This window comes from Hypanus sabinus, chromosome 14 (assembly GCF_030144855.1).
Source record: "Hypanus sabinus isolate sHypSab1 chromosome 14, sHypSab1.hap1, whole genome shotgun sequence".
NCBI classification, from domain to species: domain Eukaryota; kingdom Metazoa; phylum Chordata; class Chondrichthyes; order Myliobatiformes; family Dasyatidae; genus Hypanus; species Hypanus sabinus.
In genome coordinates, this window is record NC_082719.1 from 100,299,207 (window position 1) to 100,322,280 (window position 23,074).

A 23,074-nucleotide genomic window follows, 5' to 3' on the forward strand; every position below is an offset into this window, starting at 1 on the left:
ACTCGCGCACTTTAGAGGGAATAGTAATCATGTAGTAACTGTTACTTTGTTCTGGGTTTCACATTCAGGCAAGTCACATGTTAGACCACAAGATCGTAAGGTATAGGAGCAGAACTGGGCTATTTTGCTCATCGTGTCTGCTCCGCCATTTTTGCATGGCTGATTTATTATCACTCTCAACCATATTCTCCTTGTAAGCACTGACACCCCCTACTTATCAAGAACCTCTGCTTTAAATATACCCAATGACTTAGCATCCACAGCTACCTGTGACAACAAATTCCACAGATTCACCACCCTCTGACTAAAGAAATTCATCCTCATTTCTGTTCTAAAGGGACTGTTCCCTCTGGCTGTACCTTGCTGTTGTGGCCTATGCTGGGCCAAAAGGCCTGTTTCTGTACTGTAGCTCCATATGACTATGGGAAAATAGTTCAGGATGGACGAGATGGGCTGAAGGGCCCGTTTCTGTGCTATAGTGCTGTATGACCTAAATTTACTAACTTGCTGAAGTTTACATTGGGTAATCAGTCATAGATATATCAACAACCATTTATTTTAATTCATGTTATGTTTGGAAGATTCTGCCCTGAAATCCCTTGCTGAGCGTGCAAAATGTTGCATGTTTCACTGAGTATGTCAGATTATTTCCACAGATGAAAAATATGCCCATGTCTTACTGACGTTAAAACAGAGCAAAGTGAGGGAGTACAAATATGCCAAGTAAGAGAATCACACCATGATGGGTGAAGTTACTGAATTGTTGAGTACAGTCCCTGGATAAGAATAATGACATATCTACTTGTTATTCAATTAGTTATCATGATCTGTTAGTTCTACATGGAACATAGAATAGTACAACGCAGTACAGGCCCTTCGGCCCACAATGTCATGCTGATCCTTAAACCCTGCCTCCCATATATCCCCCCCACCTTAAATTCCTGCTTATACCTGTCTAGTAGTCTCTTAAATTTTACTAATACATCTGCCTCCAACACAGGCAGTGCATTCCACGCACCAACCACTCTCTGAGTAAAAAACCTTCCTCTAATATCCCCCTTGAACTTCCCACCCCTTACCTTAAAGGCACGTCCACTTGTATTGAGCAGTCCCGAGCACTGAGTTCTGTAGGCTTCTGAGACATTGACTATAACCTGAGACAGTCATGAGAATGATCCTGGGAGTGGAAGGGTTAATGTAAGAGGAGTGATTGACGGCTCTAGGTCTGTACTTGCTGGAGTTTAGAAGAGTGAGAGGGGGGATCTCATTGAAATGTACCAAGTATTGAGAGGTCTAGATAGAATGGACATGGAGATGTTTTCTATCGTGTGGGAGTCTAGGACCAGAGGGCACAGTGTCAGAATGGAGGGACATCCCTTTAGAAAAGAGAATGTTTTTAGCCCCAGAGTGTTGAGAATCTGTGGAACTGATTGCCAGACATGGCTGTGGAGGCTGAATCACCAGGTATACTTAATGTGGAGATTGATAGTTTCTTGATTAATAAGGGTGTCAAAGGTTATGGGGAAAAGGCAGGTGAATGGGTTTACGAGGAAAAATAAATCAGCCATAATGGAATGATGGCGCAGACTCAATGGGTCAAGTGGCTTAACTCTGCTCCTATGTCTTAAGATCTTATGGAAAAGGTAAAGACACTACGGTGCCACATTAAGACTGTCTGGGAAAAGCAGTTTCTCATGTTCTCTGTCTTAAACCTACAGTCCTGTATAGGGATGTATTAAGTGTGCTGCCAAAAGCCTGTCTAAAGAATTGGTAATTAAGGCAATTCAAGGGAAATCTAGGAAGGAATTTCCAAGCATTTAATTTATGGTTCTTTCAGAAGTCAGGAAAGAGGCATAAAATATTTTGCTTCATGATAATTTTATTAAGTGTAAATATTACAAAGAAAATCTAAAATGGATAGTAACAGGAGCAGAGACTAGTGAGTGAAAGGAGAGGCAAAGAAAAAAAATGGTGCTGAATGTAGGGCAGCTCTTTACATATCCATAGAAAAGAAAAATTCCATTCAAATTTGTACTTGCATAAGAGTCAGCCAGTCAGAACGCCCTTATTCAAATAATGCAGCACCAGAGGTTCCCAGAGTTTCCCAGGATCTCATAAATACACTGCAACCACTAGGGGACACATTGAACAGCTGCATATACACACTGTGACCATTAGGGGACACATTGAACCGCTGCATATACATACTGTGACCACTAGGGGACATACTAAACAGCTGCATATACGCACTGTGACCACTAGGAAGCATACTAAACAGTCATGTGTCTGCTTGTACTTTAAATAGTTCTTGTATATAATTACAAACAAGAGTCCTGCTGAAGGGCTTCAGCCTGGAATGTCGACTGTACTCTTTTCCTAGACGCTGCCTGGCCTGCTGAGTTCCTCCAGCACTGTGTGTGTGTTGCTTATATGCAATTAATTGTTAAACTGCAAAGAAAGTAGCATACAGTCAACCAATAGCTGTTGACGGAGTCTATCCTACCCGTGGTGGAGGAATTGAAATCAAGAGATAAATAGTAAACTGAACCAGTCATCTAAGTTGTAGGACTGGAGGAAATTAAACGGGGAAGAAGATGACCAAGGTGTCATAGACCACTGCAGCACAAAAGCAGATCCTTCAGCCCATCTAGTCTGTGCTAAACTATAGTACCATGCATATATGTAGCTAGAGTGCCTAACACTTTTGCAGTTCTGTAGTAATTTTATGTATTGCACTGTACTGCTGCTGCAAGAGAAAATTAATGACTTGCGTGAGGGATGATAAACTTATTGCTGATATGGGTCTCTATTGTGGACTGAGCGTAGGAAGGCAACAGGTTGAGAGAAAACATGTTTGGGAAAACTGGAAGGGAGGGGGAAGCACCAGAGAGACATTTTATAATGATAAATAAACCAATTGTTTGGAATTAGATGACCTTCCCTGGTGTCTCAAGGCAGGGTCTGTCTGCACCTGCATCACCCTTGCCTCTGGCACTCCTCTGCCACCTCCTGAGGCACTCCACCCTCACCATTGCTTACATCCTTTGTTCCCACCAGATTTACAAACTTCCTCTTCGCCCACGTTAACAGATACAGTACTGTGCAAAACCCTTAAGCACTCGAGTTATATATATGTTCCAAAGATATTTACATAATATTGCATTGTACCTAATCCAATCAATCTGAAGCTGGACCGTGGCTTTCCATACAGTGATACAGGGGGCAGGTTTTCATATTTCTGAATCAATGGTGGGAGGTATGATCTGTGCAAACTGATGGGATGCATCTGGCCTTGAGAGGAACCAGTGTATTTATTGGCGGGTTTGCTTGAGCTTTTGGGGAGATGGGACCTGAAGTGAGAGAGCTGAAGATGAGGATATTCAGGAAGATGCAGTGTGTACTGAGACTGAAGAAAGACAGGCAGATGATAGGACAAAATTGCAGCTAGTGGGATGAGTTAAACTGTAACTGAAGGCCAAAATCGAAAAGGATAATCAATGCAGAACTGGAGGTGTTATATTTAAATGCATGCAGTATGAGGAATGAAGTAGATGATCTCGTAGTGCTGTTAGAGATTGTCAGGTAAAACGTTGTGAACATCACTGTGAATGCCCACAAGGAAACAAAACTCAGGGTTGTATACAGTAACGTATATGTATGTTGATAATGAATTTTCTTTGAACTTTCAACTTTGAAGAAGATCATAGTTGGGAGCTTAACATCCAGGGATACACCTTGTATTGAATGGACAGGTAAGAAAGCAGAGGAGGTGAGGTGGCTCAGCTGGGAAAAAATAAAATGAAATCCTCAGAAAGCATGACATAGGATTGGAAGGTATAATATCCTTGTGGGTAGAGCTAAGAAACTGTAAGAGTAAGAAGTTACATTCTTACCTCCAAATAGTACATGTCGAAAGAGCAGTGTTATGATAGTCATGGGGGATTTCAATATGCAGATATATTGGAAAATTAGGTTGGTGCTGGATCCCAAGAGAATGAATTTGTAAAATGCTTCCAAGATGGCTTTTTAGAGTAGCTTGTGGTCAAGCCCACTAGGGGAAAAACAGTTCTGGATTGGGTGTGGTGTAATGAACCAGATTTGATTAATGAGCTTTAATGGAAAGTGAAAGCTTGGGAGGCAGTGATCATAATGTAAAATTCATCCTGCAGTTAGAGGATGAGATGCTAAAATCGGATGTATTAGTATGACAGTGGTGTAAAGGGAATTACAGAGGTTCGAGAGAGTTGATGGCCATAGTTAATTGGAAAGGATCACTAGCAGGGGTGATGGCAAACAGCAATGGCTGAGTTTTTGGAAGCAGTTCCGAAGAAATGAAGAAGTATTCTAAAAGGAGAATGAGGCCGACAAGTGAAGTCGAAGATAGCATATAAGCAAAAGAGATGACATATAATATAAAAATTAGTGAGGAGTTAAGAGAATTGGGAAACTTTTAAAAACTAACAGAAGGCAACTAAAAAAGTCTTAAAGAGAGAAAAGATGAAATATAAAGGTGAGCTAGCCAATAATATAAAAGAGGATACAAAAAGTTTTTTTCAGATATGTAATGAGTAAAAGAGAAGAGTGGATATCTGACTGCTGGAAGATTACACTGGAGAGGTAGTAATGGGGACAAAGAAATGGTGGATGAACTTAAGTATTTTGCATTAATATTCACTATGGAAGACACGAGAAGTATGTCAGAAATTTGAGAGTGTCAAAGGGTAGAAATGAGTATTGTTCATATTATTAAGGAGAAGGTGCTTGGGAACCTAAAATGTTGGAAGATAGATGGGTCACCTTTACCAGATGGGCCAAACCCCAGGGTTCTGAAAGAGTTTCATTAGCTGAAAAGATTGTAAATAATTCAGATGACACAATTGATAGTTTCATTGCCAAGTTTGCAGATGATATGAAGATATTGGAGGGGCAGGTAGTGCTAAGGAAGCAGGTAGTTTGCAGAAGGACTTAGATTGGGAGAATGGGCAGCTAAGTTGCAGAAGGAATATAGTGTTGGGACATGCATGGTAATGCACTTTGGTAAAAAGAATAAAGGTGTAGACTTTTATAAATAGGTAGAAAATTCAAAAATCAGAGGGGCAAAGGGACTTGGGAGTCCTTGTGCAGGATTCCCTAAAGGTTAACTTGCAGGTTAAATCAGTGGTAAGGAAGGCAAATACAATGTTAGCATTCATTTTCAGAGGATTAGAATATAAGAGCAAGGATGTAATGCTGAAGCTTTATAAGGCACTGGTCAGACCACACAGAGTATTGTGAACGGTTTTAGAACATAGACATAGAACAGTGCAGCACAGTACAGGCCCTTCGGCCCACAATGTTGTGCCGATCCTTTGTCAAGAACCTATCATTTGTGCTCTTTCTCCAAGAAAAGATGTGCTGGCGTTGGAGAGGGTCTAGAGGAGGTTCACAAGAATAATCCAAGGAATGAAAGGCTTAATATATGAGAAATGTTTGATGGCTCTGGGTCTGTACTCACTGGGGTTTAGAAGAATGAGGGGAAGGGGACCTCTTTGAAACCTGTCCATTTTTAACAGAGATGAGTAGTAATTTCTTTAATCAAAGTATGGTGAATTAGTCGCTACAATTGGCAATGTAGACCAATTTGTTGGGTGTCTTTAAAGTGGAGGTTGATAGGTTCTTGATTAGTAAAGGTGTCAAGGTTATGGAGGGAAGGCAAGAGAATGGGGTTGAGAGGGATTAATAAATCATCTGTGATGGAATGGTGGTGCAGAATTGATAGGCCGAATGGCCTAATTCTGTTCATATGACTTGGGGTCTTATGGTCTCCCATCCATGTGCCTCTCCAAACTTCTATTAAGTGTTGGAATTGAACCCGCCGCCACCATTTCTGCTGACAGCTGGTTTCACACTCTCACCACCTTCTGAGTGAAGAAATTCCTCCTCATGTCCCTCTTAAACTTTTCACATTACATTCTGAACTCATGACCTCTAGTTCTAGTCTCATTCAACCTCAATGGAAAAAAGCCTGCTTGCATTTATCCTATCTCTACCCCACATAAACTTGACCACCTGGAAAGTGCAATTTCAAAATTTTAAAACTAGGCATTGCTTAAATCACAGGTCACCAGACATGGTTGTGTAAATGTGGTTTTATGTCAGCACTGGAGTTCTGAAGGATGAGCGGAATGTCTCACTGAAGTAGTTGATACTATGTTATACTATTCATATACTATGAATAGATCATTCAAAGTAAATTTATTATACAAGTACATACAGTACTGTGCAAAAGCCTTGGGCACAGGCTTAGCTGGGATGCCTAAGACTTTTGCAAGTTCTGTAGTAACTTTATGTATTGCACTGTACTGCTGCCATTTTTAAAAAAAAAACAAATTTCATGACATATGTGAGTGATGATAAACCTGAATCTGAAATGCATCTCAATAGTGAGCTGAGAGTGGGAAGGGGACAGGGAGAGGGGAATGATGGTTGGGAAAAGAGTATGGGAGAGGGGAGAGAGGGATAAACCCCAGAAAGGCATTTTGTAATGATCAATAAACCAATTGTTTGGAATCAAATGACATTGCCTGGTACCTCCAGGCTGGGTGTGTCTGCACCCATACAATCCCCCCCCCACCCCCACTTCTGGCACCCCTTCTCTGCCATCTATCCCACAGCCCTTCAGCGGAGCTCCATCCTTCCCATTGCCAATGTCCTTTGCTCCTGTCAGATTTACAAACTTTCTTTCTGATCTACATTGACAAGTACAGTACAGTCGGCCCTCCTTATCCGTGAGGGACTGGTTCTGGGACCCCTCGCGGATACCAAGAAACGTGGATGCTCAAGTCCCTTATTTAACCAGTCAGTGTGGTGGACTTTAGGACCTGGTGGAGCTCTGAATCTGCAGTGTTTCTGTTCACGAAAATAATCATAATTGAAAATAAAGTGGAAATAATAACGCAATTGGGAAGAGGTGAAACATAATCAGACATTGGAAAAGCGTTAGGCTTCAGTCGGTCAATGATCGGAACAATTTTAAAGGATAAAGTGAGAAAGGCCCTGCCCCGATGAAAGCTACAATTATTGCTAAGCAACGCAGTGGTTTAATTACTGAATTACATAACATTTCTTAAGTGTTTTATATGCACAGAAAGGTGAAATATATACTATTTTCTAAGACAAACGTTTGACTAATTGATGCTAAATAATACTGGATGTAGCTGTTCCGACTTACTTAGTAAGAGAACTTCTGATTTTTTTCGATCCCAATCCACGATAACCTATGCACATCCTCCTGTATACTTTAAGTCATCTCTACATTACTTATAATACCTAATACAATGTAAATGCTATGTAAGTAGTTGTTATACTGCATTGTTTAGGGAATAATAACGAAAAAAAAAGTCTGTACAGGTTGTCCCGATTCGCGGTTGGCTGAATTCGCACATGCAGAACTCGTGGGTAAGGAGGGCCTACTGTACTGTGCAAAAGTCTGAGGCACCTTAGCTGTATAATGTGCCTGAGACTTTTATACTGTATGTCACCAATTTAATTTACTGTAAATAAAATGAAAGATAATTGAATCAATTTAAAAAAACACAAAAACAGACAACCAATGTGCAAATACTGAAATAGAAACAAAGTCATAGTAGGTAAATAAGTAATAAATAATATTGAGAACATGAGTTAGAGAGTCCCTGAAGGTAATCCATTGGTTGAGGAATGAGTTCAGTGTTGAGGTGAATAAAGTTACCTACTCTGGTTCAGGAGCCTGATGATTGAGGGGTAATAACTGTTAAATAATTAAATGAAGACCTGTGTTGTAAACTTAATGAACAATAGAATGGTAGATAGAATGTTTCAGCAGCGAATGAACTGTTGCAGGCATGAATGAATGTTATAGAGGTGGAAAATCGGTGATCTGAGTACAGGATCTGTGTTCAGAAGTTTATTTCTGGGTCAATTATACAGCCATGGTTATGAAGTCTAGTTCAGCTTTAGACAGTTTACAATGTGAGGGACTTAAATTTGTCTGTTAAGCATTAGAGTTTTTGCAGATGCTGGGATTTCAGAGTAACATGTTGGAGGAACTCTGCAGGTCAGGCAACGTCAGTAGAGGAATAAGCAGTCAATGTTTCAGGCCAAAGCCCTTCATCAGGGCTGGAATGGAAGGAGCAGAAGCCAGACCAAGAAGGTTGAGGGAGGGGGTTGAGTACAAGCCTGCAGATGACAAGTCAGGGAGAAGCAACACACACAAATTGCTGGAGGAACTCAGCAGGTCCGGCAGCATCTATGGCAAAGAGTAAACTGGTGACGTTTTGGGCCGAGACCCTTCATTGCAGTCCTGATAAAGGGTCTCAGCCCCAAATGCCAACTGTTTACTCTTTTCCATAGATGGTGCCTGATCTGCTGAGTTCTTCTGGCATTTTACGTGTGTTACGTGGAGTTCCAGCTCCTGCAGATTTTCTCTTGCTAGCTGAAGGAGAATGTAGGTTGGGAGGGGTGAAGTGTGAAGTTGGGAGTGATGGGGGAAAGCAGATGAGGGGGAAAGTGGGTTGGTGGGTGAGTGAAGATTAAATTAAGTGCTGGTGGTGATAGCTGAGACCAGCTAAGTGGTGGGTAATTGGGTGGGTTTTGCAAGTTCCTGAATTCCTGTACTGCTTTTAAAATTGTTAAAGTTAAATTACTATCTTATCGAAGTACATACCTGTCACCATATGCAACTTTGAGATTCATTTTCTTGAAGGCATTTACAGAAAAATAAAGAACTGCAATAGAATTTGTGAAAAATTATACATATAGACTGGCAACCAATATGCAAACAGTAGAGTATATACAGTGGGCACTTTATTAGGTACCCCATTACACCTCATTAATGCAACAATCTAATCAGCCAATCACATGGCAGCAACTCGATGTATAAAAGCATGCAGACATGGTCAAGAGGTTCAGCTGTTGTTCAGACTAAACATTAGAATGGGGAAGAAATGTGATCTAAGTGACTTTGACCATGGAGTGATTATTGGTGCCAGACAGGGTGTTTTGAGAAACTGCTGATCTCCTGGTATTTTCACGCACAACAGTATCTAGTTTACAAAAAATGGTGCAAAAAGCAAAAAACATCCAGTGAGTGGCAGTTCTGCGGGTGAAAAATGATAATTGATGAGAGAGGTCAGAGGAAAATAGCCAGTCTGGTTCAAGCTGACAGAAAGATGATAGTAACTCGACGCATTACAACAATGGTGTGCAGAAGAGTATCTCTGAATGCACAATATTTTGAACTTTGAAGTAGATGGGCTACAGTAGCAGAAGACCACAAACATTCACTCTTTGGCCACTTTATTAGGTACCTCCTGTACCTAATTAAGTGGCCACAGGGTGTATATCAAAAAGAGCATGACCCGTGATAACTGTCCACAAATACTTTCTTCTCAGAAAATAGCTATACTGTACTATTTTCCTTTTCACTCTGAAGCTAATTTCTTACCCATAACTCTATAGTACCAGGGTTTCAAGCAAATGTGTTTGTAAATGTTGATATGATTCCTATTCACTCACCAGTCTATGTTTTTATGTAGGTTTATGATTTTATTTTTGCTTTACTGTGAGCCCATTTTACTTTGAGTGCCTGTGATGGTCCGGGCTGTGTCCACCTCTTTCTGTGGCCTTTTCTGTTCTTGGGCATTGTTGTTTCCATACTTGGCTGTGATGCAACCTGTTAAGATTCTCTCCACTGTGCATCTATGGAAATTTGACAAGGTTTTAGGTGACAAGCTGAAAATTGTATCTCTTTGCTTCTACTGACTTATTTTTCCCAAAGCAATTCATTTCATGCTTGATGTTTCAACTCGTCCATCTCCCCATTTACTGTTGGAATCCTAATGTCTCTTCATTTCCCACGTTTCTAAGTATGCAAAGCAATAGTTCTGGTCCACTAGTTGAAATTCTAAGTTGGTATCTGAAGGGATCTGGCAAGTGTGCATTGCGACAGGCTTTTTTTTGGCAAAAGTATATGGGAGGCTTTCAAAAGTGAAATTTTGAAACTACAAAGCGTGTATGTGCCTGTCAGAATAAAAGGTAAAGATAACAACTGTAGGGATTTTTTTGTTTTCAAGAGATATTGAAGTCCTGTTTAAGAAAAAAAAATGGAGGTGCATTGCAGGAATTGGCAGGTAGGAACAAATGGAGTGGATATGGAGTATAAGAAATGCAGAGAACACTTAAGAAGGTAATCAGGAGGGTTAAAAGAAGGCATGAGGTTGCCCTAGCATACAAGATGAAGGAGAATCCTAAAGGATTCTACAGATAGGTTAAGAGCAAAAGGATTGCAAGGAACAAGATTGTTCCTCTGGAAGATCAGAATGGTAATACATGTGTGGAGCCAGAAGAGATGGTGGCGATCATAATTTTTTTTTGCATCTGTATTTGCTCAGAAGATGGATACAGATTCTAGAGAAGTGAGGCAAAGTGGCATTAACTTCATGGACATACGCAGATTACAGAGGAGGATGTGTTTGCTGACCTGAGGGAAATCAGGGGTAGATGAATCATCAGGGCCTGACGAGATGTTTCCTAGGACCTTGTGGGAGGCAAGTGCAGAGAGTGGGGCCTTTGCAGAGATATCTAAGTCATCATTAGCAGCAGGTGAGGTACCAAAAGATTGGAAAATAGCCAGCTTTACTCCGCTGTTTAAGAAAGGCTCTAAAAATAAACCAGGAAATTATAGGTCGGTTAGCCTGACATCAATAGTGGGAAAGTTATTGGAAGGTGTTCTAAGGACCAGATATTTAGAAGTATTTGGATAGACATGGACTGATTAAGGATAGTCAGCATGGCCATGCATGGTAGGCAATATCTAACTATTCTTATAGAGTTTTTTGAGGAAGTTGATGAAGGCAAGCCAGTGGATGTTGTCTACATGGACTTAAGTAAGGCATTTGACAAGGTCCACATGGGAGGTTGGTCAAGAAGGTTCAGTTGCCCAGCGTTCAAGATGAGGCAGTAAATTGAATTAGACATTGGCTTTGAGGAAGAAGCCAGAGAGTGTAGTAGATGATTGCCTCTCTGTCTGGAGGCCTGTGACTAGTGGAGTGCCACAGGGATCAGTGCTGGGTCTGTTGTTGTTTGTCATCTGTATTAATGATCTGGATTATAATGTGGTTAACTGGATCAGTAAATTTCTGGATGACACCAAGATTAGGGGTGTAGAGGACAATGAGGAAGTCTGTCTTGGCTTGCAGCAGGTTCTAGACCAGCTGGAAAAATAAACTAAAAAATGGCTGATGGAATATAATGCAAGCAAGTGTGAGGCTTTGTACTTTGGTAGGATAAGCCAGGGTAGGTCTTTGACAGCGAACGGCAGGGCATTGAGGAGTGTGGTGGAACAAAGGGATCTGGGAATACAGTTCCATAATTCATTGTAAGTGATGTCACAGTAGATAAGGTTATAAAGAAAGATTTTGCTATATTAGCATTCATAAATCAAAGTATTAAGTACAGAAGAAGGGATGTTATGTTGAAGTTGTACAAGGCATTGTTGAGGTCTAATTTGGAGAATTGCGTGCAAGTTTCATCTACCTACAGGACAGATGTTAATAAGGTTGAAAAGAGTACAGTACAAGGATGTTGCTGGGTCTGGAGGACCTGAGTTACAAGGAAACTTACAACTTGGGACCTTATTCCTTGGAACACAGAAGATTGAGAGGATGTTTGATGGAAGTATACAAACTTTTGAGGGGTAAATGCAATGCAAGCAGGCTTTTTCCATTGAGGTTGGGTAGGACTACAACCAGAGGTTATGGGTTAAGGGTGAAAGGTGAAAAATTTATCAGGAACTTGAGGAGAAACTTCTTCACTTGAAGGATCCTGAGGGTGTGGAATGAGTTCAGCACAAGTGGTGCATGCAAGTTTGATTTCAACGTTTAAGAGGAGGTTGTATAGGTTATTTGATGGTAGGGGTGTGGATGGCTGTGGTCCAGGTGCAGGTCAATGGGAGTAGGTGGATTAAATGGTTTAGCATGGACTAGATGGGCTGAAGGGACACTTTCTGTGCTGTACTTTTATGACTGACTCTGTGCCCTTTCCCATTCAGAATCTTTGTACATGTTGATATGGTTCCTATTCACTCTGCCAGTCTGTTTCTGTGTCATTGTGAGCCTGTTGTACTTTGAATGTTGAGTGCTCAAGTGGGAGAATGCTAAGGATTCCTGCATTGTTACAGTGGTGTAAAGCCACAAATATTTTTGACAATTATTAACAGAAGGTCTCAGAAGTAAATCAATGATTAATTTTCAAGGATCACGGATTAATGTTATTTGCCGTATGCTTTTACAATTATTACAGAAGTGTGCTGGTGCAACATGCAACATACGTCACAGTAGTGTAGTGGTTAGTGTGATGCTATTCCATCTTGGGACTTCAGAGTTCAGTTCCGGTGCTATCTGTAAGGAGTTTGTATGTTTTCCCGTGACCCCATGAGTTTCCTACAGGTGTTCTGGTTTCCTCCCACAGTCCACTCAATCTTGGCTGATTTGTTTTTCCTTTAAGGTTCAACTTTATTTGTATATACATTTGTATTAGAAATTTACAGTGATGTGTTGGTCAGGGTGTGACATGTAACAAAAAACATTTAATAATAATAAAGAATTATATAAAGATAAAGTTATAAAGTATAGATTTGGAATAAAATGTTCATGAATACATAAAACTAACATGTATTTACAATGTAAATAGCATTTTAAAAAGTGGTTTGAAGTGTTTGCAGTGCAGTGGAGTGACTGAGTAACTAGAATAGTTGATCAGATGAACTGCCTGAGGGGAAAACCTTTTAAAATAGCTTGCAGGTTTTGAGTTAATAGCCCTATAACACTTTCCAAAAGGGACCTTTTGAAACAGGCAGTTTGCTGTAATTTTTAGTTTAGACTGACCAATAATGAGCTACCTCCTTGCAGCATAAACTTTCCTTTGACAAATCCTCCTCAAAGCGCATAAAAAATGTGGGAATTCAGTTGTCTTTTCCACTGGGACATGTTTCTTTCATAAGGAATGAGCTACCCATTTATTTTCAAAGCTTAATCCAATACAACTCTGTCCACCTGAGGATCATTTGTGGAAAAAGGAGAATAAATGTGAAAAGAAATGATCACACTTCAGTTTTTGACCGCAGTGGATTCACAGACTAGTTTTTTTTAATCATGACACATATCAACTCTTGTCAGATTGTAAGGTTTATACTTCATGGTTTTGTATGATGGTTGCCACCTGAATAATGGTAAGCAAACTGATGTATAAATATTTCAAATTTGTGAAAAATCATACTGCTTTTCTCCTTGCATGTTAAATATTATTACAATTTCAAAAATAGAGAGTAAAATTTTGATTTTCTCCCAGTGGCTGCCAGGGTCCTGCTGAAGGGTCTCAGCCCAAAACGTCGACTGTGCTCTTTTCTGTTGATGCTGTCTGACCTGCTGAGTTAGTACGGCATTTTGTGTGTGTTGCTTGGATTTCCAGCATCTGCAGATTTTTTTCCTGTTTGTGATTCTCTTTTCCCATTCCTCATTCTGGCTCCCCACTCTTTTCTTCTCCCCAGCTCCCTCTGGTGCCTCTCTTCCTTCCTTTTCTCTCATTGTCCACTCTCCATAACTGTTTGCTGTTTCTCTTCGTGCCTTGTGGCGCGTTGGATGGCAACCTTGTTGTTCCTTGTAGCATTTGCCTGTTTTATTTTATGAGGCCAAGTTGCTAGTTCGACGCTTAACCATAGAAAGCATGCAAGGAGCTGGTTGGATTTAAACCTGGAACCACTCGCCTCGAAGTCCGATGCGGATGCCACTGCACCACTGGCCAGCTAATGCTCCTCTCCTGTCCTCGTTCCTCAGCCCTTTACCTTTTCCACATATCACTTCCCAGTTTCTCATTTCATCCCACCTTCGCTTTCACCTATCACCAGCCAGCTTGTACTCCCCCCTTCCCCTGCACCACCCCCCACCCACATCTCCTTATTCTGGCATCTTCCCCCTTCCTATTCAGTCCCAATGAAGGGTCTGGGCCTGAAATATCCACTCTATTTCCCTCCATAGATGCCGCCTGAGCTGCTGAATTCCTCCAGCATTTTGTGCATGTGCATTGCTATTTTCTGCTTTCTTTCTGCTTGCTTTCACATTTGTTAAAATTTATAGCAATCGACTAAATCAGCATCTGCTAAAAATAACTCACTTGGTTAGAAGTGCATTGGTACTATTTCAAATGTTTCGTCCTGTAAATGGTTTATTAATAGTTCTTTTATAGATTACTATGAATACGCTGCAATTTTCTAACTGGTTGGCTAAAAGGTATTTTGAAAAGCAAAAGGAAAAAAGGGCCTGTGTTTAGCAAAGACTCAGTGGTATTATCCATAATTCCCTGTGTCCACTGGTTGGGCTGTGAGGCCTGTTTCTGTGCTGTATGTCTCGAGGCCAAGAGAGCTAATCTTTAACATTTTAATACCTGAATCCAGTAGTAATATCATCCCACATTCTTGTCCATCTCAATGCTTTCTGCTATTTGTTCCTATATTCCTCATTCTGTCCATATTACCTAAACCATTTCTCTCACTCCTTTACTCATAAGACATAGGAGTAGCATTTGGCCATTCAGCCCATCAAGTCTGCTTCGTCATTCACCCATGACTGATTTGTTACTCCTCTCAACTCCACTCTCCTGGCTTCTCCCCATACCCTTGACACCCTTACATTATTTACGGCGCCACAGTACCGTAGTGGTTAGTGTGACTCTACTACTGCTCAGGATGTCCTGGAGTTCAGAGTTCAATTTGGTGTCATTTTGTGTGGAGTTTCTGTATGTCCTCCCTGTGGAATGCATGGTTTTTCTCCTGATTCTCCGGTTTCCTCCCACAGTTCAAAGATGTACCGGGTAGGTTTTTTGGTCGTTGTAAATTGTCCTGTGATTAGGTTAGGATTTATCAGGTTTGTCAGGTGTTGCTAGGGCAATGTGACATGAAGGGGTGGAAGGGAGTACTCCACGCTGTATTAATAAATAAAATTACTAATCAAGAATTTCTCAACCTCCACTTTAAATATACCCATTGACTAAGCCTCCATAGTCGTCTGTGGCAATGAATTCCACAGATTTGTCACCCTCTGGCAAGAAAATTCCTCTTTAGCTCTGTTCTAAATGGATGTTCCTTGTATTCTGAGGCTGTGCTATCTGGTCCTAGGTCCCCCCAACACAGGAACCATCTTCCCCATATCCACTCTATCTAGGTCTTACAATATTCGATAAGTTTCAGTAAGATCACTCTTTCTAATTTTCATTAAACACAGGCCCAGAGCCATCAAACATTCCTCATATGTTAACACTTTCATTCCTGGGATCATTCTTGTAAACCCCATGTGGATACTTTCCAATGCCCTCATATCCTTACTTAGATAAGCGGCCCAAGAAGGGGGCCTTATATTTCCTCTTTGAAAAGGTAAGTACGGACAAATAGACTTTTTTTCTGGTTAGTAGTCAAGAAATAGAAGGCATAGATATAAAATTTCTACAGTTATATTGCATAGAAATGGGCCATTTGGCCTTACTCGCCAGTACTAACTGCTGCTCAGTGAGCACATTCCAACAGCCCTCATTTGGCCCACAGCCTTCTAAACCTCTCCTATCTGTGTACTTAATATAGAAGGTTTGTAAATGTTGCTGATGTGCCCACCTCAACCACTACTTCTGGCAGATCATTCCAAATGTACATCACCTTCTGTGTGAAGAAGCTGCCCCTGATGTCCCTTTAAAATTTGATCATAAGTCTATGTATTCTTGTTTTTAGCGCCCCCTCCCCCTGTGCTTTCATCCTGTCTATGCTCCTCGTAACTCCGTAGACCTTTATCAGATGTCCTCAATCTCTTATTTCCAGGGAATAAAGTATTAATCTACGCACCCACTTCTTGCAAATCAGGCCACAAGTCCGGCCAACATCCTGGAAAATCCTTTCTGCACTCTTTCTAGTTTGATACTGTCTTTTCTGCAGCAGGGTAAAATAATACCCTTAAGTGCAGGTTAATTGCAATATAATTTCCCACCTCCTGTATTAAATGCCCTGTTAGATAAAAGCTAGTGACCCAAATGCTGCCTTCACCATCCTGTCTACCTATAATGCTGTTTTTTCACTCTGACATCCCCCTGTTCATTCTCTGCATAAAACCTGCACATAAGATCGCAAAATGCAAAGCCTTGTATTTATTTGGATTGAAAATCATTTGCCAATCCTCAGTCCACATACCCATCTGGCCAAGGTCCCCCTTCAATTTTTCATGATCTTCTACACTGTCTACAACACAGCCTATTGTACTATCATCCACACACTTAATAACCATGCTTTGTATGTTCACATCTAAATCATTTGTATAATTTACAAACTACAAAGTTCCCAGTATTGACTCCGTGACGCATCACTAGAATACATTGTCTCCCATCCAAAAAAAACCCTTGACCATCACCTTCTACTTCTGAGTGAAAGCAAAATGTGGGAGGGAGGAGTTAGATTTATCTTGGAGTAAGTTAAAAGGCTGGAATAACATTGTGGTCTCAAGAGCTTGTACTGTGCTGAAAAGTTCAAAGTTCTACCATTGAGCCAATTATGAATCCAATCTGCCGTGTAAACCTTGCCCCCCACCCCATGTGATCTGCTTTCTAGACTAGCATGCCATGAGGGACCTTGATAGTATCCACTGCCCTACTGTCACCTTCACTCAGTTGCCTTCTTGAAGGATGCTGAGAGACTTGTGAGACATAGCTTTCCACACACAAAACCGTGCTGATTGTCCTGAATCAGACGTTATCAGTTAGAATCCCCTTGAGCAATTTAACCACCACGAATGTCAGTAGCTAGTCTGTAGCTTCTTAGCTTGTCATGCTATGCTTTTTAAACAATATTACCACATTAACAAGTCCTCTTGAGCCTCACCTATGGCTGCAGCTGAAGCAAAAGTCTCTGCAAGGTCCTCCACAATTTCTTCTTTAGCTTCCCTCAAGTTCCATAAATACACCAGGTAAAGCCCGAGAGATTGTACGCCTTATCTGTGGAATAACTAAACTGTAGAATTCAAGACCTAAAACTATAAAGGACGAAAACTCAGTTGAGACTTTTAAATGCCAGCTTCAAGCCTATTTATTTAATTTTGCATTTAACTAACACCTTTTTGTCTTTTATTTTCATGTTTATTTTATTTTTATATTTTATTTTGTTTTCATGTTTGCACTTTTATCCATAAGACCTAATGGCAGAATTGGACTATTTGGCCCTTCAAGTCTGTTCAGACATTCCAACATCTCTAATTTATAAACCCTCTCAACCCCATTCTCCTGCTTTCTCCCTGACTAATCAAGAACCTTTGACCTTCCGCCTTAAATACACTCAATGACCTGTCCTCCACAACTGCCTATGGTAACAAATTCCACAGGTACACCATTTCTAGCCAAAGAAAATCCTTCTCATCTCTGTTGTAAATGGACGTTCTTCTATTCTGAGGCTGTGCCCTCTGGTCCTATAATCTATCCCATTCTAAAGGACTTTGAACTACATGGTCTGTATGAAAAGAGCTCTGTAATTAAGTTATTATTATCATCTATCCTAACATACTTTAAGGCATCCAGTGCCTCCTTGCTACTAATTTGTATGTGGTCCCAAGACAACACCATTTATTTCCTTAACTGCCATCATTCTCTCCACAGCAAATATGGAAGAGAAATATACATTAAAATGCTCACCTATCTACTTGGTTCTACACAGATGTCCATGCTTTAAGGGTGCTATTCTCTCTCTATTCACCCATTTAATATACCTATAGGATCTCTCAGCAATTTGCGTCACCTTGCCTGTCAGATCCTTCTCCCATCCTCTTTTTTTTGCCCTGGAAGGGAAATTAAAATTCTTTTTTCGTAAACGGTGCTAACTTAAATGCAGCTGAGTGCCATGGGAGCACAGAAGACAAAACATGCCTGGAAAAGGACTAAACTGCGGTGAAGAGAGGACAAGTTGTCATCTAGACATTTCTTTCAAAGAAACAGTACCTGCTTAACTTCTAAGACCTTCAAATAAATAAGTAGTATATGTCAAGAACATGAGATGAAGAGTCCTTGAAAGTGTGTCCATAGGTTGAGCGAACAATTCAGTGATGGGGTGAGTGAAGTTATCCCCTCTGGTTCAAGAGCCTGATGGTTAAGGAGTAATAACTGTTCTTGAACTGGGGGTGTAGGTTCTGAGGCTCCTGTACCTCCTTCCTGATGGCAGTAGCGAGAAGAGAGCATGGACTGAGTGGTGGTGGTCTCTGTTGATGTTTGCTGCTTTCCTGAGACTGTGCTTTGTGTGCTTGACATTCATTTTAGATAGCAGGTATATGGATCTGGGCAAAAGGTTGGATATACTCAGTAGTATATTAATTAATAATAATTAGACAGTTGTAATTAGAGTGAGAATATTAAAATGATTAAAATGTTCTTTTGGATTCTGTACGTTGTTCCTGGCAGCAGCAGAACTGTTAGGTATTCATTGTTAGGTCACATCTGGAATTTCCATTTGGCGGACGATTTCCCTCCACACTGCTCTGACATATTGGGAACGCGTACGCGGCAGGTTACAGCAGTGATTTGCCTTTGCCTTCTGCTGGGTGGATGACCAGGATATCTAAGTGCCTTGTCATGCTCTTAGCACTCCACTACACCTGCTGGCCTGCCTTCTTGTCCGTTGGACTATTAATTAGTCTCTTCCGCTCAATCTGCCATGGCCAGACTGCACATGCTGGGACAGGCAGATCCCCTACCTCACTGGGGTGTGGCCGCTGCATGTGCTACAGCTACTTGGAGCCTCAGGTGAGAGCTGAGCACCCAGTGGGGACCAAAGGTGGACGAGCTGCCCTGAAAAGGGAAAGGCAGGCACCCCCCCCCCCCCCAGAGGCGCTATCCCTCCATAGACACCCCATTTAACTGTGGAACTGTGAGTAGGTACTTGTCCGTTTGTAGTATAAATTCGAAATGTATAGGTATTAAATCAATAAATGTTAGCGCAGAGAGTAACTCAATGTTGTTGCAGCTTAGGGTGTCAGATTTCAGTTCCAGCACCATCTATAAGGAGTTTGTATGTTCTCCCTGTGATGGCGTGCGTTTTCTCCACGTGCTCCAGATTCCTCCCACATTTCAAATGACGTAGGTTAATCGGCCATTCTCAATTGTCCTGTGTGTAGGCTAGGGTTAAATTGATGGGCTGCTGGGTGATGTGGCTAGTTGGGCTGGAGATACCTGTTCCGTGCAGTATCTCTAAATAAAATCAATAAACCAGACTTATTTCCACAGGGCATCTGCTATGCCAGCAGATGGCACTCGCATGATTGGTTTAGTGAAATCAGGAAGGCAGCAATATTCAAAATTTTGACCGATGTGACCAGGGTTCTTTAGGGAAATTTTATCTTTTTCTGTAAACATTATATAATTATGCATCCATCTGTATTTGCAATCTACAGTACTTGAAATACAAAGCATGGTCAAACACTAATTCAGGCATTTGTATGCCTTCTGTACCGAACCCATAATTCTGCTTTTTTTTGTGTGTGGCCTATTTACAGTCACACAATCAAAGCTTTACAGAATTCAGAACCAGAATAGGTCTAAGGATCAATTTAAATGCTAACTTATTTAAAAGACATTGTCAGGAAAATGGCAAATCGTGTATTTTTTTGCGAATGCCATCAATAATTTTAGATTTTCCTGCCTACTCCCAGTAACTTTTGACGCCTTTACTAATCAAGAACCTATCAACCTCCACTTTAAGTATACTCACTGTCTTGGCCATCACACCAATCAGTGGCATTGAATTCCACAGATTCACCAACCTCTGGCTGAAGAGATATAGGGCTGAAAATCTCTTGAACTTCTGGTAATGAAACCACCCCACTCACCATTCCAAATCCACTTTTTCCTCTCTCACCTTATCTCCTTGCCTCCCCATCACCTCCGTCTAGTGTTACTCCCCCCTTTTCTTCCTTCTATGGCGTTGTGTCCCCTCCTATTGGGCTCCCCCTTCTCCAGCACTGTAGAGCTGTGATGTCCCTCGAGGTTCTGGCTCAGTTTTAGTGGGTTTTTTTAGGTTCATAGGGATGGTATTGGTGAGAGAGGGAGGAGTTAAGAGTCAATGTTTAGGGTTTAGAGGGTTTCATAAGCTTGTCACAGCCGTGAGTGTTGGTGGGGATAAACTTCCACTACCTACTAAATACTCCCGATGGTGTGTATCTCAAATAGCCTCTGCCAACCAAGTTCAACCTGGCAGAAATGTTTCTGCTGACAGGGGAAGAGGCAAAGGCAGTTTACTTGCACCTTAAAGCCAGTCTCTTTCGGCAGATGGAGCTCATCTGGAAGAAGAAACTCTGATTTTAAACCTCCGCTGCCTTATCCTACTGTACTTATAATTTCTATATATTGCAATATGCCGCTGTTGCAAATCACAAAATTCAGACATATTCTTGTGAAATTAAACCTGATTCTGAATCTGAAAGTCAAATTGATTTACTTTTGTCGTATTTGACCTTGTGCTTAAGGGTATTAGAGGCAAAGGTTTCTGCTTAACATCATTTAACAATATCTTGAATCTGAAATTAGCATTTGCACTCATTAATTTAATCACAAGTCTATGCTACAGTACAGTACAGGCCTTTCGGCCTGCAATGTTTTGCCGACCTTTTAACCTATTCAAGATTAATCCCATCCTTCCCTCCCATGCAGCCTTCCATTTTTCTCTCATGCATGTCTATCTCACAGTTTCTTAAATGTCCCTAATGTAACTCTCTCTACCACCACCCCAGCAGCAAATTCCATGCATTCACTGTTCTCCGTGTTTTAAAAAAAACTTAACTGTTGCTTATCCCTACATCTCTAATCACCTTAAAATTATGCCCCTTGGTATTAACCCTTTCCACCCCGGGTATCCACTCAATCTGTGTCTCTTGTCTGCTCATTTATAGGAGTATGACCATAAAATATTAGCCTGCAAAATCAATGCACTGAATTCTGTAGGTTTTATTGCATTTTATATTTTTTTAAAAAACACTAATATAGATATTGGGGGTAAATCTGCAATACTTCAATCTTCCCTTCAATCCAGCAAATGTTTAATTGTCCAATTCTCAAACCCAACCCAGATTTTGAGACTGTCCGTGAAGTGACTGATTCAGGAATGCAGAGGTTGTGAGCAAGGCATTTTGTGGATGAAAACCCTTACTGTTTGTTAAGAATGTAGAACAAATACAGAATATTACAGCGCAGTACAGCCCTTTGACCCATGATGTTGTGCCAACCTTTCAACCTGCTCTAAGATCAATCTAATTCTTTCCTTCCACATAATCCACCATTTTTCATCCAAGTTATCTCTAAAGCGTGTAAATGTTTTTCTCAACACCACAGGAAACAAGAAGAACGGGTACAACAGGTGCGGAAAAGGCTCGAGGAGGCTCTAATGGCAGACGAGTTGGCACGCGCAGAAGAAGTCGCAGAGGAAGGATGTGTCGGACACGAGCAACACGATGCACAAATGTGAGGTATTAGTCGGAACAAAGGATTGTTGGGTTGTGATGTTTTTAATTCAAGGTTCTTTCAAAAGTCTAGAAAGAGACACAAAACCTCATGTTTGTTTTATTAAGTTCTACTAGAGCAAATATGGGTGGTGAGGTGAAGATGTGTCGACCAAAGGAAATGTAAGGCACTTCTTGCATCTGCTAGCTTCTAGATTACCCTTGGACAAGGTGTGAAACTCACTGACTCTCACAGCTTCCTAGACTATACCTCCTCCCACCCTGTCGCTTGTAAAAATGCCATCCCCTTATCTCAATTCCTCCATCTCTGCCACATCTGCTTTCCAGATGAGTTTTCAATCCAGAACTAAAGAGGTGTCCTCCTCCTTCAAAAATTGGGCTTCCCTTCCTCCAACATCAACGCTGCCCTCAACTGCATCACTTCCCTTTCACGCATGTCTACCCTCACCCCATCCTCCCACCACCTCACCAGGGATAGGATACCTCTTGTCCTCAGCCCTTCCAACCTCCACATCCAATACATAACCCTCTGTAACTTTAACATCTCTAGTGGAATCCCACCACAAAGCACATCATCTCCCCCCACCCCCCCGTTTTCCGCAGAGGTCACTCCTGACACAACTCCCTTGCTCATTTGTCCCTCCCCACTGATCTCCCTCCTGGCACTTTTCCTTGCAAATGAAACAAGTGCTACACCTCCTCCCTCACTACCATTCAGGGCCTGAAACAATCCTTCCAGGTAAGGCGCCACTTCACTTGTGAGTTTCTTGGGGCCATATACAGTAGCTGGTGCTGTCAATGTGGCCTCCTATATATCGGTGAGATCCGACGTAGATCGGGAGACTGTTTTCTCGAGTGCCTACCTCCGTCTGCCAGAAAAAGTGGGATCTCCCAGTGTCCCCATTTTAATTCCACTTCTCATTCCCATTCCAACATGTCATCCATGGTCTCTCCTACTGTCACGATGAGGCCACACTCAGGATGGAGGAACAACACCTTATATTCCATCTGAGTAGCCTCCAACCTGATGGCATGAGCATTGATTTCTTGAAGTTCTGGTAATGGCCAACACCCCTTCAAATTCACCATTCCAATTTCCCCCTCTCACCTTATCTACTTACCTCCCTCTGGTGCTCCTCTCCCTTTTCTTTCTTCCATAGACTTCTGTCTTCTCCTATCAGATTCCCACTTCTCCAGTTCTATATCTCTGTCACTAATCAACTTCCCAGCTCTTTACTTCATCACCCCCCACACCCTCTGCCATCGGTTTCACCTATCACCTTGTGTTTCTATCTCCTGTCCCCACACCTTGTTATTCTGACTCCTCATCTTTCTTCTCCAGTCCTGATGAAGGGTCTCAGCCAAAGACGTCAACTGTACTCTTCTCTGTAAATGCTGCCTTGCCTGTGGAGTTCCTCCAGCATTTTGCATGTGTTGTTTGGTGTAGTACCTGCTTAGCCCCCTTGATCAGGGTCACATGAAGCCATGGAAACCGTTGGTGGATGGTCATATGAGCAGCTGGTGCTTAATGCACG

The 23,074-nt window shown here is 41.4% G+C and overlaps 1 protein-coding gene across 3 annotated transcripts in view; it reads left to right on the forward strand.

Annotated features, from left to right (window-relative positions):
* LOC132405022 (methyl-CpG-binding domain protein 3-like) overlaps positions 1-23,074 on the forward strand; it is a 127,966-nt gene that overhangs the window by 87,261 nt on the left and 17,631 nt on the right. For 2 of the 3 annotated variants that reach the window (XM_059989720.1, XM_059989718.1), the window contains one exon: positions 21,412-21,540. In XM_059989720.1, coding sequence (XP_059845703.1) covers positions 21,412-21,540 — 129 coding nt within the window. Of the gene's footprint in view, positions 1-21,411; positions 21,546-23,074 lie in introns of all 3 variants that reach the window. The other variant, XM_059989719.1, reaches the window with a different exon arrangement.